The sequence below is a fragment of the Hypanus sabinus genome, chromosome 11, assembly GCF_030144855.1.
Source record: "Hypanus sabinus isolate sHypSab1 chromosome 11, sHypSab1.hap1, whole genome shotgun sequence".
Lineage (NCBI taxonomy): Eukaryota > Metazoa > Chordata > Chondrichthyes > Myliobatiformes > Dasyatidae > Hypanus > Hypanus sabinus.
Window position 1 is genome coordinate 4,997,826 of NC_082716.1, and position 18,302 is coordinate 5,016,127.

The 18,302-nt window shown below is 44.2% G+C and overlaps 1 protein-coding gene and 1 long non-coding RNA gene across 4 annotated transcripts in view; one reads left to right on the forward strand and one right to left on the reverse strand.

Moving 5' to 3' along the window:
- LOC132401672 (uncharacterized) overlaps nt 1-15,072 on the reverse strand; it is a 145,325-nt gene extending 130,253 nt beyond the window's left edge. For all 3 annotated transcript variants that reach the window (XR_009514661.1, XR_009514662.1, XR_009514660.1), the window contains exon 1: nt 14,700-15,072. This is a non-coding gene — a long non-coding RNA (uncharacterized LOC132401672). The remainder of the gene's footprint in view (nt 1-14,699) is intronic.
- A 10-nt stretch (nt 15,073-15,082) lies between these two features.
- syde2 (synapse defective 1, Rho GTPase, homolog 2 (C. elegans)) overlaps nt 15,083-18,302 on the forward strand; it is a 148,517-nt gene continuing 145,297 nt past the window's right edge. The window contains exon 1 of the mRNA XM_059985205.1: nt 15,083-16,196. Coding sequence (XP_059841188.1) covers nt 15,083-16,196 — 1,114 coding nt within the window. The remainder of the gene's footprint in view (nt 16,197-18,302) is intronic.

Here is an 18,302-nt window from a genome sequence, read left to right on the forward strand (position 1 = left end):
TCTTAAAAGTCACTGTTGTATTTGCCTCCACCACTGCCGCAGGCAGTGCATTCCACACCTCCACCACTCTGTGTGAAAAACTTACCTTGGACATCCCCTTTGTACCTACAGTACTTGTAAGCACTTTAAAACTATGCCTCCTTGTGTTAGCTATTTCAGCCCTGGGAAAAGGCCTCTGGCTAGTCACATGATCAATGTCTCTTATCATCTTATACACCTCTATCAGGTCACCTCTCATCCTCCATCATTCCATTGAACTATAAAACCATAGAACATTACAGCACAGAAACAGGCCTTTTGGCCTTTCTCGGCTGTGCCGAACCATTTTACTGCCTAGTCCCACTGACCTGCACCTGGACCATATCCCTCCATACACCTCTCATCTATGTACCTGTCCAAGTTTTTCTTAAATGTTATAAGTGAGCCCGTATTTACCACTTCGTCTGGCAGCATATTCAACACTCCCACCACTCTATGTGTGAAGAAGCCCCCCCCATGTTCCCTTTAAACTTATTACCCCTTCACCCTTAACCCCATGTTTCTTGGTTTTTTTTCTCCCCTAACCTCAGTGGAAAAAGCCTGCTTGCATTCACTCTATCTATACCCATCATAATTTTATATACCTCTATCAAATCTCCCCTCATTCTTCTACGCTCCAGGGAATAAAGTCCTAACCTATTCAACCTTTCTCTGTAACTCAGTTTCTCAAGTCCTGGCAGCATCCTTGTAAACCTTCTCTGCACTCTTTCAACCTTATTAATATCCTTCCTGTAATTCGGTGACCAAAACTGCACACAATACTCCAAATTCGGCCTCACCAATGCCTTATACAACCTCACCATAACATTCCAAATTTTATATTCAATACTTTGATTTATAAAGGCCAATGTACCAAAAGTTCTCTTTAGAACCTTTCTAACTGTGACACCACTTTTAGGGAATTTTGTATCTGTCTTCCTGAATCCCTCTGTTCTACTGCACTCCTCAGTGCCTGACCATTTACCTTGTATGTTCTACCTTGGTTTTTCCTTCCAAAGTGCAATACCTCACACTTGTCTGTATTAAATTCCATCTGCCATTTTTCAGCCCATTTTTCCAGCTGGTCCAAATTCCTCTGCAAGCTTTGAAAACCTTCCTCATTGTCCACTACACCTCCAATCTTTGTATCATCAGCAAATTTGCTGATCCAATTTACCACATTATCATCCAGATCATTGATATAGATGACAAATAACAATGGACCCAGCACTGATCCCTGTGGCACACCACTAGTCACAGGCCTCCACTCAGAGAAGCAATCCTCCACTACCACTATCTGACTTCCAAGGAGAAAAGAACAAATTCACTCAACTTATTTTCATAAGGTACATTCTCCAATCTGGGCAACATCCTTGTAAATCTCCTCTGCACTCTTTCTATACTATCCACATCCTTCCTCTAGTGAGGTGACCAGAACTGAACATTGTACTCCAAGTGGGGTCTGACCAAGGTCTTATATAGCGTAACATTACCTCATGGCTGTTGAACTCAATACTGTTGAGTAAAGAATTGTACCAAGATACAGTGAAATGCTTTGCATGGCATCCACACAGATCATTTCATCATACCTCACTGGAGTTCAAAGAATGAAGGAGAACTTCATTGGAATCTATCAAATATTGAATGGCATAGATAGAGTGCACATGAAGAGGATGTTTCTGATAGAGGGGGAGTCTGGGACCAGAGGACACAGCCTCAGAATAGAGGGACATACCTTTAAAACAGAGATGAGCAGGAATTTCTGTAACTAGAGGATAGCGAATCTATGGAATACGATAGAAGGCTATGGAGGCCAAGTCATTGGGTATATTTAAGGCAGAGGATGATAGGTTCTTGATTAGTCATCATCATTATGTGCTGTGTCTTTTGATATAGGTAATAATGTCTCTCAATGACCATGGTTGTTCTTGGCAAATTTTTCGACATAAGTGGTTTGCCATTGCCTTCTTCTGGGCAGTGATTTACAAGATGAGTGACCCCAGCCATTATCAATACTCTTTAGAAATTGTCTGCCTTGTGTCAGTAGTCGCATAACTAGGACAATGAGCTGCTATGCACCAGCCGCTCATACAACCATCCGCCACTTGCTTGCATGGCTTCATGTGATCCTGATCGGGAGGGGGTGCTAAGCAGGTGTTACACCTTGCCCAATGGTGAATTGCGGGCCAGCGGAGGGAAGGTGCACCTCCTTTGGTAGAAACGTATCTTTACAATTAGTAAGAGCATCAAAAGTTACAGGGAGATGAGGAGAGAATGGAGTTGAGAGGAATAATAAATCAGCCGTGATGGAATGGTGGAGCAGACTTGATAGGCTGAATAGCCTAAGTCTGTTCCTATATCTTATGATCTTATCAGTACACGAGTCATAGAACATTATAGCACTGAGACAGGCTCTTTATGTCAAATTGTTATTCCAACCAATGTAGATCATTTCATTTACTTTAACACTGAAATTACTCCACAACCTACAGATTCACGTTCAAGGATACTATAACTCATGGTCTCGGTATTACTTATAGAACCATAAAACCATAGAACACTACAGCACAGTACAGGCCCTTCAGCCCTCCATGTTGTGCTGACCCATATAATCCTTAAAAATAAGTACTAAACCCATATTACCCCATAACCTATTTTTCTTTCATCTATGTGCCTGTCCAAGAGGCTCTTACATACCCTTAATGTTTTAGCCTCCACCACCATCCCTGGCAAGTCATTCCAAGCACTCACAACCTTCTGTGTAAAAAACTTACCTCTGATGTCTCCTCTAAACTTCCCTCCCTTAATTTTGTACATATGCCCTCTGGTGTTTGCTATTGGTGCTCTGGGAAACAGGTACTGACTATCCACTCTATCTATGCCTCTCATAATCTTGTAGACCTCTATCAAGTGCCCTCTCATTCTTCTACGCTCCAAAGAGAAAAGTCCCAGCTCTGCTAACTTTGCTTCATATGACTTGTTCTCCAAACCAGGCAACATCCTGGTAAATCTCCTCTGCACCCTCTCCATAGCTTCCACATCCTTCCTATAATGAGGTGACCAGAATTGGACACAATACTCTGTGCGGTCTCACCAGAGATTTGTAGAGTTGCAACATGACCTCTCTACTCTTAAACTCAATCCCCCTGTTAATGAAGCCTAGCATCCCATAGGCCTTCTTAACTACCCTATCAACCTGTGCAGTGACCTTGAGGGATGTATGGATTTGAACCCCAAGGTAACCTTTGTTCATCCCCACTCTTAAGTAACTGACCATTAATCCTGTACTCGGTCTTCTGATTTGTCCTTCCAAAATGCATCACCTCACACTTATCCGGATTGAATTCCATCTGCCATTTTTTTGCCCAACTCTGCAGCCTGTCTATATCCTCTTGTAACCTTCGACAACCTACTGCTCCATCCACAACTCCTCCAATCTTTGTGTCATCCGAAAACTTACTCACCCATCCTTCCACCTCTACATCCAGGTCATTTATAAAAATCACAAACAGCAAGGGTCCCAGAACAGATCCCTGTGGCACTCCACTAGTTACCGACCTCCAAGCAGAATACTTTCCTTCCACAACTACCCTCTGCTTTCTTCCTTTAAGCCAATTTTTTATCCAAACAGCCAAGGTTCCACTTACCCCATGCCTCATGACTTTCTGGATGAGTTTCTCGTGAGGGACCTTGCCAAATGCCTTGCTAAAGTCCATGTAGACCACATCCACTGCCCTACCCTCATCAATTTCTTTTGTTACCTCTTCAAAAAACTCAATCAGGCTCGTGAGGCATGATCTTCCCTTCACAGAGCCATGTTGACTATCCGTGAGTAGAACTGTACTTCTCCAAATGCTTGTAGATCCTATCCTTAAGAATCCTTTCCAGTAGTTTGCAGACCACTGACATAAGACTCACCGGTCTATAGTTCCCAGGTTTCTCCCTATTACCTTTTTTAAACAAGGGAACTACATTTGTCATTCTCCAGTCCTCCGGCACTTCCCCTGTAGCCAAAGAGGATACAAAGATCATAGCTAATGCTCCTGCGATCTCTTCTCTCAATTCCCACAACAACCTGGGGTGTATCATATCTGGCCCCAGGGATTTATCAATCTTAATGTTTTTAAGAAGATCCAGCACTTCTTCTTCCTTAATCTCCACATTGTCCAGCACACAGGCTGGTTCTACTTTGACCTCATCCTGATCAAGATCCTTTTCACTTGTGAATACTGAAGCAAAGTATTCATTTAGGACCTCTCCAACCTCCTCCGCCTCCAGGCACACGTTGCCCTCTTTATCCTTTAGCAGTCCCACCTTCATTCTCGTCATCCTCCTGTTCTTCACATACGCATAGAACGCCTTGGGGTTCTCCTTAATCCTACATGCCAAGGCCTTCTCATGCCCCCTTTGAGCCCTCCTAAGTCCTTTCTTTAGCTCCTTCCTGGCTACCCTATATTTCTCATGACCGCCTCCTACTTCCTGCTTCTTATATCTAACATATGCTTCCTTTTTCCTCTTGATGAGTTGCCTCACGTTTCGTCAGCCATGGTTCCCTTTTCCTATCATTTTTTCCTCGCCTCAGTGGGACAAACCTATCCTGAACCCAGCTCAAGTGGTCCCTAAACTTCTCCCACATTACTTCTGTGCTTTCCCCCTTGAACATCTGTTTCCAATTTACTCTCACTAGTTCCTGCCTCATCCCTTCAAAGTTAGCCCTTCCCCAGTTAAGCACTTTACCATTTCGTCTGATTTTATCCCTTTCCATAGCCATGCTGAAGCTAAGGGAGTTGTGGTCACTCTCACCAAAGTGCTCCCCCACCAAGAGGTTTGTGACCTGACCACGTTCATTACCCAGAACTAGATCCAGTATAGCCTCTCCTCTCATCGGCTGGTCCACATACTGTGTCAGGAATCCTTCTTGAACACACCTGACAAATTCAACCCCATCTCAGGAGGTGCCAGTCAATATGAGGGAAGTTGAAGTCACCCATAACTACTACCCTGTATTTCCTGCACCATTCTAAAATCTGCCTGCTTATCTGCTCCTTGGTGTCCCGAGGGCTATTTGGGGGCCTATAGACTACTCCCAGTACAGTGGTTGATCCCTTCCTATTTCTGACTTCCACCCAGACCGACTCCGTGGACACTCCCTCTGTGGTGTCCTCCCTTTCTATAGCCATGATATAATCCATTACTAGCAATGCCACTCCTCCCCTTTTTCTACCTCCCATCCTATTCCATTTAAAACACCTGAACCCTGGGACCTACATCATCCAATCCTGACCTTCCTCCAACCAAGTTTCAGTAACGGCCACAACATCATAGTTCCACTTACTAATCCATGCTCTAAGTTCATCCTCCTTGTCCCTAATACTCCTAGCATTGAAATAGTCACATTTCAACCCCTTTAACTGGCTACAATTATCTTTTGTCCCCTGCCTGTCTTTCCTCATCAACTCAGAACTCTTAGCATCTTGCCCTTGTCCTTCTACCTTAATCCCTACACTCACGTTCCGATTCCCACCCCCCTGCCAAACTAATTTAAACCCTCCCCAACAGCTCTATCAAACCTTCCCGCCAGGATATTGGTCTCCCTGGGATTCAAGTGCAACCCGTCCTTTTTGAACAGGTCACACTTGCCCCAAAAGAGGTCCCAATGATCCAGAAATCTGAATCCCTGCCCCAGCTCCATTCCCTCAGCCATGCATTTATCCTCCACCTCATTCTATTCCTATTCTCACTGTCGCGTGGCACAGGCAGTAATCCTGAGATTACTACCTTTGAGGTCCTGCTCCCTTTTCCCACCTATGTCATTGGTACCGATATGTACCACGACCTCTGGCTGTTCTCCCTCCCACCACAGGATATCTTGGATGCGATCAGAAACATCCCGGACCCTGGCACCTGGGAGGCAAACTACCATCCAAGTTTCTTTCCTGCATCCGCAGAATCTGACCGCCTGTCTGACCCCCGACTATAGAGTCCCCTATCACTACTGCCTTCCTCTTCTTTTCCCTACCTTTCTGAGCCACATGGCCAGACTCTGTGCCAGAGGCACGGCCATTGTCGCTTCCCCCAGGTAGGCTGTCCCCCCCCTCAACTGTACTCAAACAGGAGTACTTATTGTCAAGGGGGACAGCCACAGGGGTACTCCCTAGTACCTGACTCTTCCCCTTCCCTCTCCTGACTGTGACCCATTTCTCTTTCCTCCATGGCCCCAGAGTGACCACCTGCCTGTAACTCCTCTCTATCACCTCCTCAGTCTCCCTGACCAGACGAAGGTCATCAAGTTGCATCTCCGGTTCCCTAACATGGTCCCTTAGGAGTTGCATCTCGATGCACCAGGTGCAGATGTGGCTGTCTGGGATGCCGGGAGACTCCAGGACCTCCCACATCTGACACCGACCACAGAAAACCGGCCTCACACACATATTACTTCTTTTTGCAATCAACCACTGCCTCGACTCGTCCAGTTACCACCGAAGCCCGTTGAGCCAAAGCCCTCTCACTCTGCTGCCTCTCACTCCGCTGCCCGCTCACTCTGCTGTCCGCTTTTTAAACTGTTTGCGCTCAACAGGCGGACATCACACACTTGCGCAGTCTGGCCTCTCTCTTCCCCAGTGAACTCAAAAGTATTTTAGTCAATTTTTTGCATGATTTATAGTTATAGAGTTTGAAGCAGGTCCTATGACTCAATTAATACATCGGGACCATAGCCCTCCATATCCCTCCGATCTATGTACCTATCCAAATTTCTCTTAAATGCTGAAATCAAACCCGCATCCACCACTTGCACTGTCTTCTCATTTCACACTCGCATTAGGGTCACCCTCTTAGTGAATAAGATTTCCCTCACATTCCTCTTAAACATTTCCCCTTTCACCCTTAACCCATAACCTCTAGTTGTAGCCTCAGTGGAACAAGCTTGCTTGCATTTACCCCATCTATACCCCTCATAATTTTGTATACCTCTATCAAATCTCGCCTCAATCTTCTATGCTCCAGGGAATAAAATCCTATCCTATTCAATCATTCCCCATAACTCAGGTGCTCAAGTCCCGGCAAATCCCTTGTAAATTTTCTCTGTACTCTTTCAACCTTATTTACATATTTCCTATCAGAAGGTGAATAAAGCTACACACAATATTCCAAATTAGGCTTCACCAACATCTATAGAACTTCAATATACCATTGTATGGTATTTGCATGTTCTGAAGTTGTGAAAGAGTCCACAGAAATACAAATTTTATTGCACCATAAATAAGTGAACATTGAACTGTTAGTTCTATTGTAGCTCGGGGAAATGAAGTCCAGAAGTACAATCCCCAGCATTGTCTAAGTTAAAAATAGGCACTGACAGGAACCAGTGCACGTGGGTTCATAATCAGAAACAGGTTTAATATCACTGGTTAAAAAAAAATATAGTGAGATAGCGTTCATGGGCTCATTATCCGTTCATAAATCTGATGGTGGAAGGGAAGAAGCTATACCTAAAATGTTGAGTGTTGTCTACAGACCCCTGTACCTCCTCCCTGATGGTAGCAGTGAGAAGAGAACATGTCTTGGGTGGTGGGAGTTCTTAATGACGGAATTAAACCATAAATCGATATATTTGAAACTAGTTCAGAGAATTTATTTATTTATTTAGTGATATAGCATGGAACAGGCCCTTCCAGCCTAACAAACTGCACTGCCCAGCAAACCACTGATTAAACCTAATTACGGGACTATTTACAATGATGAATTAACCAGTATGTCTTTGGACTGTGGGAGGAAACCACAGCACCTGGAGGAAACCATGTGTCAACTGGGATGAATATATAAACCCCTTACAGATGACATTCGGGATTCATCTCCGAACTTCAGAATGCCCTAAGATGCAATAGCGTTGAGCTAACTGCGACACTACTGTTTTGCATATTGAACTTATTTCTGTATAGTTCAGTAATCCTAGAAAATATCATTTAACTCTTCAAAGAAGATTTCTTCCTTTATAAACAACATAAAAACAATATCCACAGAAATAGCTTCTGGGTTGAATTGATAAGCTGCAAGAAAGTTTCTATGGTCAATGTACCTCAAAGAAGCCTTTGATGAACGACCCCTTTTCATAAGAAATAGTGCCTGAGGGCTTGAATCTGACTCAGCCACTCAGAACTGCCTTTATTCTGAGCAATTTTATCCTTATCAACTTTTTTCTCCAATGACACCAAGATAATTGATTGCCTTGATGATTGTTAAGAGTTTTTTAAGATACGGTATGCTGTGAGATATGCAGCAGATTTATTTCTACCTTAACTGTACGCACAATGACCTACTCACCATCAAGGATATATATACAGAAAGGTGCTGGAAAAAGGCTAGTAAAATCATGAAAGATCCCATCCACTCTGCTCATGGACTGTTTATTCCTCTGCCTTCAGGGATAAAGCTATGTAGAATCCACGCCAGGACTACCAGGCTCAAAGAACATTTACTTTCCCCAAGTTATAAGGCTGATCAACATCTCTACCTATTAACCCACCCCTCCACACCCCCAACCACCACTACTTTATCATTTCCTGTCAGTCACTTTATGTACATACTCATGTGCCTAGCATCACTTTACGGACATACAATCAATCTATATATATATAAGCTATCTTATGTATTTATATTTATTGTATTTTACTATTGTGTTTTGTGTTTTTTGAGCTGCATCTGATCCTGAGCAACAATTATTTTATTCTCCATTATAGTTGTGAACAGGAAGTGATATTGAATTTTGAATCTTGTAAGGGATTCAATATTCCTTCCCTGCTAGATTAAAAATATCACAGACCCCAGGATTCCTGATTTTGCTCATATGTCTTATGGTCTTACCCGGACTAGAAAGTAAAGAGGAAGAAACCAGAATATGGAGGTGGTGTTGAGGGAGGAGAAGAGGCTGGCAGGTGATAGGTGAGACTAAATGAGGGGGAAAGTGGGTGAGAGTGAATGAAGTAAGAAGCTGAGAGGTGGAAGAGGTGGAAGAGGTTAAGGGTTGAAGCACAAGGAATCTGATAGGAGAGGATAGTCAGCTATGTAAGAAATGGAAAGAGAAGGGACACTGGAGGGATATGATGGGCAGGTGAGGAGAAGAGAAAGGGTGAGAGGATAACCAGATTGGGGGATGGAAGAAGAAAGAAGGAGGGAGGGGAAAGAAATGACTAGAAGTTGGAAAAATTGATGTTCATGCCCTCAGTTGGAGGTTACCCAGACTCAATATGATGAGTTACTCCTCTGACTTGAGTATGTCCTTGTCGTGACAGTAGAGGAGGGCATAGACCACCATGTTGGGATGGGAATGGGAACTCAAACAGAAATGGGCTTTTACCCCAATACTCTTTCTGTTACAAGGATTTTCTTTAAAATTTGTGTTGCCAGTTTATTTCATAGGCTTCAATTGGTAACCACTCTTCCAATTTTGGTAGCAAAATTGGTGACCTTCTGAAAATTCAAACTTGATTTACTCCTATCAAAATTGTGCTGGTTCAACATAATTAATTCAACCCTTTTGCTTTTTGTCATATCAAACAGATTTCACACGTCAAGGTTAAACTAACTTGCCTGTAGTTTCTGAGTTTATTCTTTGTATTGTCTTTCCACATGCATTATGATATACATGCGCCAAAGACAAGACAGAAAAGACAGAAGGGGATGTATAGGACAAAAGAAGTATCTATGATAGGATGTCTTGAAATAGCTTAAACACTTCAATCTTGGAGACAAGGGACTGAAGATGCTGGAATCTAAAAGATGCCGTGCAAGTTGCTAATAAGGTGTATGGTGTGTTGGCCATTAGTCAAGAGCCACAAGGTAATGTTGCAGCTCTATAAAGCCCTAATTAGTCCATACATGGAATATTGTGTTCAGTTATGGCCACCTCATTATAGGATATGGAAGCTTTAGAGAGGGTGCAGAGGAGATTCTCCAGGAGGCTGCCAGGACGACAGAGCACATCTTATGAGGATAGGTTGAGTGAGCTGGGGCTTTTCTCTTTGGACAGAAGGAAGTTGAGAGATTACTTGATAGAGGTGTACAAGATGATAAAAGGCATAGATCGAGTGGACAGCCAGAAAAGTTTTCCTAGGGCAGAAATGGCTATTACAATTGGGCATAAGCTGAAGGTGTTTAGAGGAAAGTATAGGGTGGTGTCAGAAGTATGTTCTGTATACAGAGATTGGTGGGTGCATGGAGCACCTTGCCAGGGATGGTGGTAGAGGCAGATACACTAGTGACATTTAAGAAACTCTTGGATATGCACATGGATAAAAGAAAAATGGAAGTTTATGTAGGAGGGAAAGGTTAAATTGATCTTGGAATGGGTTAAAAGCTCATGGGCCTGTACTGTGCGGTAATGGTCTAGGTTCTAAACAATCTTCTGCAGGATCTCAGTGAGTGACATACAACCTTCTTGGTCTATGTAATGATTTGCTATTGGTAAACTACTCAGGAGGTCAGACGTACGAAAGTAGTCATAGAAAATATTTCACCAAGATAGGCAATGGGTCTCAAAGCTCCAACTATAGAATGAGTGCACAGTGTTATATTGTTGGCATTTACCACCTTGATGCCGTAGCCAAGAAAACTCACCAGTGTCTCTACTTCCTCAGGAGGCTAAAGAAATTTGGCATCTCTCTTTAGATGCTCATCACTTTTTATTAATACACCACAGAAAGCTTCCTATCTGGATGCATCATGGCTAGTATGGCAATTGCACTAATTCTTACTGCTAGAAAGTGCAGGGAGTTATGGACATAGCTCAGCATATCATGAAATGATTCTTTCTTTATTTTTTTCACAAATTGGATGTATGACTGGCTTTGTTGAGTGGGGTTCTTCATGAATTCTATTGTGTTCCTTTGTTTTGTGGCTACCTGCAAGAAGATGAATCACAATTGTATAAGGTATGCATACTCTGATAATAAATGTACTTTGAATATTGAACTTTGAGTTCTGTCCTGAGACCAGAATGAAAATTCCATTGCAAAGAAGCCATGACAGCACCTTTACTTTCTTATAAGTTTGCGTAGATTTGGCATACTATCCAAAACTTTGATGAGCTTCTATAGATGCACAGCAGAGGGTATGGAAACCAATGCCCAGGAATAGAAAAGACTACAGAAAGAAATGGATACAGCCCAGTCCCCACCATTGAGCACATTTACATGGAGCATTGACACAAGAAAGCAACATCCGCCATCGAGGATCAGACCATTCAGGCCATGCTTTCTTCTCATCACTACTACAGGGCAGAAGGTACAAGAGCCTTGGGTTCCACATCACCAGGTTCAGGAATAGTTATTACCCTAAGACCATCCACTAGCGTGGATACCTTCACTCACCTTAATACTAAACTGATTCCACAACTTTACGACTTTTTTCAGACTTTACAACTCATATTAATTTACACAATTTTCTTCTCTTAAACATTGGTTGTTTGTCAGTTTTTGTTTGTGTGTAGATTATCATTGTATTTCTTTGCCTTACCATGAATCCCTGCAAGAAAATGATCTCAAGGTTGTCTATTGTGACATATATATACTGTGATAAAAAAAAAATACTTTGAACTTTGGAGATTGGTGAACATGGAATTGGGATAATATGGTGGTTGTCTGTCATATCCACCGATGACAGGAAACCTGTGTCTTCCGGTTTAAGATGGCACTACTGAAGTTGAGCAACAGCTCATCGGTGATTTTCAAAGCAAGAAATATGACTGAATTAATGAAAAATCTCTGAAAGCAATGCATGGTCGAGATGGAGTAGAAACAACTGGAATGGAGAAAGGTTGGACTGGAGTTGCTTTGGAGCCCATCCACCTAAACAAGAAGTAAGGTTGGATCCATCTAAGTGCTGTGCCAACTTAGAAAAGTCAAATTTAGGCCAGAACACAGGGACCAGGTTCAGAGTATATCACTGTGGCAGGGCCTGTGTTTGAGTGCGGGGAAAGACCCAGTATTTCGACAAGTTAACATGGGACCAGATGGACTGAAAAGGCAGAATGTCAGGACTGGCGGTGAGAGCTGGGACCGGTTCTGCTCCGTGACATATACTCTGCTCTAGCTGCTCCAGACATAGTGTTTGTGAGCTTTACAATGATTTGTGACTGAGGCTAAGGGCCTGCTCTTGTTTCAGGTTTATGGACTTAATTTTATTTTAATTGCTGTTGCTTGCTTTCTTGTTTGCATGATTTGTTTTGTTTTCTCTCTGTGCATTGGGTGTTTTTTTTCAAGTTTCATTCTTTTAGGTTTCTTGTTTTGTGGCTGCCTGTAAGCAGGCGAATATCAAGGTTGTATAATTTATGCATACTTTGACGATAAATGTACTTTGAACTTTGAGTTTTAAAAGTGAAAAGCTATTGCACTAGGGCAGTTCCACCCTCACAATCTTAGAAGTCCAGGTCCAGTACAAATAGTCATCACAATTGGGTCTTCCTTGATTGCAATGTTTGACTAGGATTTCTTCTGTGTCTTGTCATGCTCTTTGATCTCCATGGAGCATCACAGAACCGCCTTCCTGATTGTTTGATCTCTCTGTAAATCCTATTCACCCAGTCCACTGGAGCTGACAGGCATGATCTATCTCACCAGCGTAAAAGGCCTACTGGTTACTCTCACCTGACTAAACCTGCCTGTCAAAGTGATATACCACATTGTGGCTGCTATCGCATGCAAGCAGCTACTTGGAGCCACAGGTGAGAGCTTAGTGTCCTGTGGGGCACAAAGGTGGGTTAGCTGTCCCAGAATGAACATGACAAGTCCCTACACCAGAGGTGCAACCCTTCCCTGGATACCCCGTACCCTACAACCATCAAGTTCCAGAACTGAAGGGGATAATTTCACTCCTCTTATCACTGAATTGTCCACACAACCTATGGACTCACTCTCTAGGACTCTACATCTCATATTCTCGATATTTATTGCTTAGTTATTTATTATTATTTGTTTTTTTCTTTTTGTATTTGCATCGTTTATTGTCTTATGTACATTGACTGTTTGTCCATCCTGCTGGGCGTGGTCTTTCATTGATACTATTGTGTTTCTTGCATTTTCTGTGAATGCTGGCAAGAAAATGAATCTCAGGGTTGTGTATGGTGACATATATGTACTACGATTAAAAAATTATTTTGAACTTTGAAGTGCTGATATTCAAAGGAAACTCAGTGTCCTTGCATACCAGTTACTGAAAACCAGCCTGCAGGTACATGAGCAATTAGGAAGGCAAATGATATGTTGGCCTTCATTGAAAGAGGTTTTGAGTACAGGGCAAAGATGTCTTACTACAAATATAGGGACTTGGTGAGACTGCAAGTGAAGCATTAGGTACAACTTTGGTGTAATTACTTAGGAAAGGACATATTTGCTGGAGTGGAGTGGTTTGATAATTTTACAAGTTCCAGTTTGTGAACTAATCATATGAGGAGAAAATGGGTAGGCCAAGCTACTGATCTCTCTAACAATCAGGATCAGTTTATGATCTACAAATTATATGAGTTGCTCTGCAAATATTACTATAAATTACAAAGTAAATAAAAATACAATAAAAAGGAATCAGTGAGTGAGTGAGGCCTCTGTTGGTTGAGGCCGACCATGGATGTTGCATCCTAGTTGTCTAGACACTCAAGTAGGATATAGAAACCAAGCTGTAGGCAATGTTGCCAGACAGTGTTGAACTCAGCGTAGGACTGCCTTAGGGATCCCAGCTCCGGATTTTTCCTCGGAGTTTACTCGCGTAGCCTTCACCGCAAAGCAGTGGAGGTTTGGGATCAGTTTTCTTTCCCCGAGATGAGCTGCCAACCATGGCTGACGAGCCCCATCTGCCTGATGCAACTGATTTTAAAGCACCAGTTTATCCGTTTTTGCCCCTTCTCCTGTCAATAGAAACAGTTCCGCTGGGCTTAGTAAGTCATACTGTATGTGAAAGCCAGGAGCTGGACTTGACTGTTAATTGAGGCTCATGCCATTTATTAGGTAGTGGGAGCTTGTCCTTAAAAAACCATAAAAGGGAATAATTGGGTATAAATAATAACACCAAATGCTGGCAGAACTCAGCAGGCCAGACAGCATCTATGGGAGGAGGTAGTGATGACGTTTCGGGCCGAAACCCTTCAACTCTTCAATTGGGTAGAAATTATGGCTTGATGGACTTTCACAAATCTGATGGTGGAGAGCATGAAGAGGTAATGTTGAAAAGCATAAAATTCTTAAGGGCTCAACAGAGTGGATGTAAACAGGATGTTTTCCAAACTAAAAAGTCTAGATCTGGTGTGCTCAAGATATTGGGCAGGCCACTTAGGTCTGAAACTTAAAACACAAAAATACAACTGCAGACGCTGAGGATCAAAGAATACGTACACAACGCAGGTCAGGCAGCATCCGTGAGAAAAGAGTAGCCAACGTTTCGGGCCGAGACCCTTCATCACGGATGCTGTCTGACCTGCTGAGTTCTTCCAGCGTTGTGTACGTAGGTCTGAAACTTCCTCACTGCAGATGCTGGAATCTGGAGTAACAAAAATCCTTTTTGGAAGTTAAAGGAATCAGCACCAGGTTTATTATCACTGTCTAGAAATGTGTTGCTTTGTGGCAGCAAATATATAAAATTATATATATTGTAAAAAAAAACAACTGAAGAGTGATAAGGGAAAACGAGCTAGTTACCTGTCCTTCAGGTGTGCTTCGGTGAGTTGACGGCAGCAGCAAAAGGGGCGGTTTCATTAACAGCCGCGCCTGCGTGCTCATCAGCCCGCCTCTCTTCAACTAATCGTTCCCATTGGCTGAAAGTAAGAGCTGAGGGGCGTTCCGATTGTCTGTTTGCTGCGCGCTGGTCGCTTCGCGCGACGGCGGTGGTGTGTTCCAGTCGCGAGCCGCGGCTCGAGGATGGCTGACGCCTGCGCGGAAGGCGCTGAGCGGAGTGAAGAGCAAGGTCGAGCGGCGGCTGCAGGCAGTGCGCGCAGGGGCGCGCTGAGGACAGAGATAGGGGTGCTACTGCCAGCTCAGGCGAACTAACTGTGTCCGGGAGCGGAGGGGGAAGCCGAGCGGGGATGGCCGACCCCTTACGCCGGACTTTGTTCGCCAAGCTGAGGGGGAAGAAGTCCAAGAAGACTGCGAGCAGCGTCTCAAGGGGCCACGAAGGTAAAGCGAAGCTCCTTCAGCAGCAGCGGCGGCGGCGGCGACAACAACAGTTCCAGGCCGGGCCCGGGGCGTTTGGGTTAGGGGGACCTGCGGGTGGCAGTCGGGGCTCCCCGGTCCCAGGTAGAGGAGAGGATGAGATGCGGAGCGTGTGCGAGGATCTGGCCGGTCCTCCGCCTCTGGACCCCATCCTGGCCGACCACGACGGCGGCGGCGATTACTATGACAACCGGCGTCGGCGGGCCTGCGGGGCTCGGCGGCCGTGTTTGGGCGGCCAGGCCGCTTCGCCGTGCCGCCGCGAGAGAGAGAGGCTGAGGAGCCGGCTGCAAGAAGCCTATTACCTGCTCATCCACGGCATGCCCACGGACACCCCCACAAACGCGGGCTATCTCCGGGGCACCCCCTCGCTGGCCACGGCCTCCTCCGGCCAGCTTGACCTTCCCCGCCGGCAGCTCTCCGCTTCATTGCCTTCTTCCCGGAGTCATCTCTCCAGCCAGAGCCCGACGGCTCCCAGATCCCCTCTGCAGCGGTCAGTGAGCGACGGGGTCATTGATTATCTTTCCATCCTCACTGATCGGTCAGTGGCGAACCCTCCTGGCTGGGGCCAAACATCTCCTCAGGCTGGGGGCTCGCACCCCGACCATTTATCCTCTTCAGTCTGTGTGAAGCCTTCAGAAAGTAATGTAATGCCCCTTTACGCAGGGTCTAAGCTGAATAAGTTGGGGGGTCCCAGTGATGCGGTCTGCGGATCGTGCGACCAGCAAAACGATAGGCAGGGCACCTCTTTAAAACCACCTGCGGTGACGGTCAACAAAATGCAGGAGTGGATGCACAGAGGGCGCATGCTGTCCTTGGAGATGAAAGAGCGCATTAGCGGGTCCGTAAAAGCCAGCCTGCCATCTGGTTCATTGCCAGGTCAGGCAGCCCGTAAAGTGGAAGCGCAGAAGGCGAGTTCCCCTGTGGCCGTCAGGGTGCAAGGGAACAAAACGGCCTCGCCCCCCGCTACCCAGAGGGTTTTCCTGACAGGTAGGCAGTTGCATTGGCAGCTGGACGGCTCCTTTACTGGGACTTGTGCATGGGTTTGTCTTAAAGCATCCAGCTGCTGTCTTGCTCTGCAGAATCGGCTATCTGAAAAGGGAGGCTTTTACTGCTCTGTACTGGTGGAGGCTTTTTCCTTAATATTGTACCTAAAATTTTCAGGGTGATACGCTACTAACACCTTATTACAAATGAGCAATGTCTTGCATTCAGATTTCTTTTAAATTTATCATCAAGTATTTAAAATTTATTTTGTAGGTGATGTATGGAGTTTTAAATTTGTTGCATACTTGTGGTAACTGCTTTTTAGATCACAGAACACTTAGCAGAATCAGGTTGAATATCACTAGCATACTTTGTGAAATTTGTTATGCAGCAGTCGTATATTGGAATGCATAAAAACTGAATTGCAATAAGAAATATAAATCAAATAAGTAGTGTGGGTTTATTGTCCATTTAGAACTCTGGTGGACGGGAAGAAGCTGGTCCTGATGCATGGTGGACAGTACAGACCTTTTCGCCCACAATGTTGTGCCCACCTTTCAACCTAATCCATAATCAATCTAACCCTTCTCTCCCATGTAGCCCTCATTTTTCTTTCATCTAAGTGCCTATCTAAGAGTTTGTACCCTGTGTTCAAGTCATTGAGTATATTTAAAGCGGACTTTGATTGGTTCATGATTAGTCAGAGCGTCAAAAATTTTGGAGAGAAAGCAGGAGAATCTGGTTGAGAAGGATAATAAATCAGCCTTACTGGAATGGTGCCAATGTAAGTTTCTTGTGTCCCCAATGTATCTGTCTTACCAGTGCATTCCAGGCCACTGTTCCGTCTAAACTCTGCAGCCATGCAGTGACTGAAACGCTCCTGTGCACCTCGCCTTTGTTGCCGTGCAGCTGGAATAGATTTACGAAATGTGAAAGATTTTCTTTGTACCATGTATTGTACCCTTACATTAATGAAATCAAAATGTGATATTTTCATTCTAAATATTCATAAGCATATTAAAATATAGAATGCCGCACAGTTTTCAGGCTGTTTTTCAAAAAAAAAATCATGCTCAGAGTAATGTGGTTGGTCTGTGCAGCTGTTTATATAAAATGTAGAGGGGATGTTTCAGGCACCCACTCTGGAAGACAGAAAAGCAAATAAAAAAATGCTACTTCTGGCATCCACCCTCCCCCCCAATATTTTCCTCCAATCATATTGGCCATTTCTGCCCTGAGGAAAAGTCTCTGGTTATTTGGAGTTCCATGTAAAGTATGTACTGTATCTGTTGAAGGTTACTGATTCTGGAGCTGACTTTGTTCATCTCAATTGCAAAATGATGGGAGGAATAATTCGTTGTGCTGTTAAGTGGCATTTAGTTGCAGCGTGTTCACTACTGGTGGTTAAGATTTTGTCAAGATTGACTCCTGATCTATTGAGAATCAGGTTTAAAACTTATTCTGCAGCAGCTTCTTCCCCTCTTCCATTCTATTACTGACCTGTTGTGTGGATTTTTGTCAAAATTGTTGTGTATCTTGTGCATAATTTTAAGTAACTATTTAAAAGGTTGGCAATTAATTTGTATCTACATCAAAACATATGGAGACATGCATCAAATCAGCAAGGATTGTGCTGGGCAGCTTGCAAGTGTCTGCACGCTTCCAGTGTCAATATAGCAAGCTCACAACTTATGGACCTCAACCTTTACATCTTTGGAATGTGGAAACCCACATGGTCATATTCAGACTCCTTACAGGCAGCGGTGGGAATTGAACCCCAGTCAGTGACTGCCTGCGCTGTAAAGTGATTGCATTAATTGCTATGCTATAGTGCTGCCCTTGCAAGCATGCTTGAGCCCATCACTCTTACTGGGGCATAGCTTGCCGGAGTCTCCCATCGTGGGCTACTCTTTCAAGCTGTTCCCAGGTGTAGCCCATCAAATATTCCTCCTCTCCCAGGAATGATGTCTTTGGACCTTCTGTAGTTGTGGGGTTGCTAGCACCATGCCTGCCCACAACCCCCATCACAGCGGGGCTTGGGACTCCATGGCAGAGTTGCCCATGTAATCCAGGGCAAATATTTCTATTGTGAATAATCAATGTTTATGG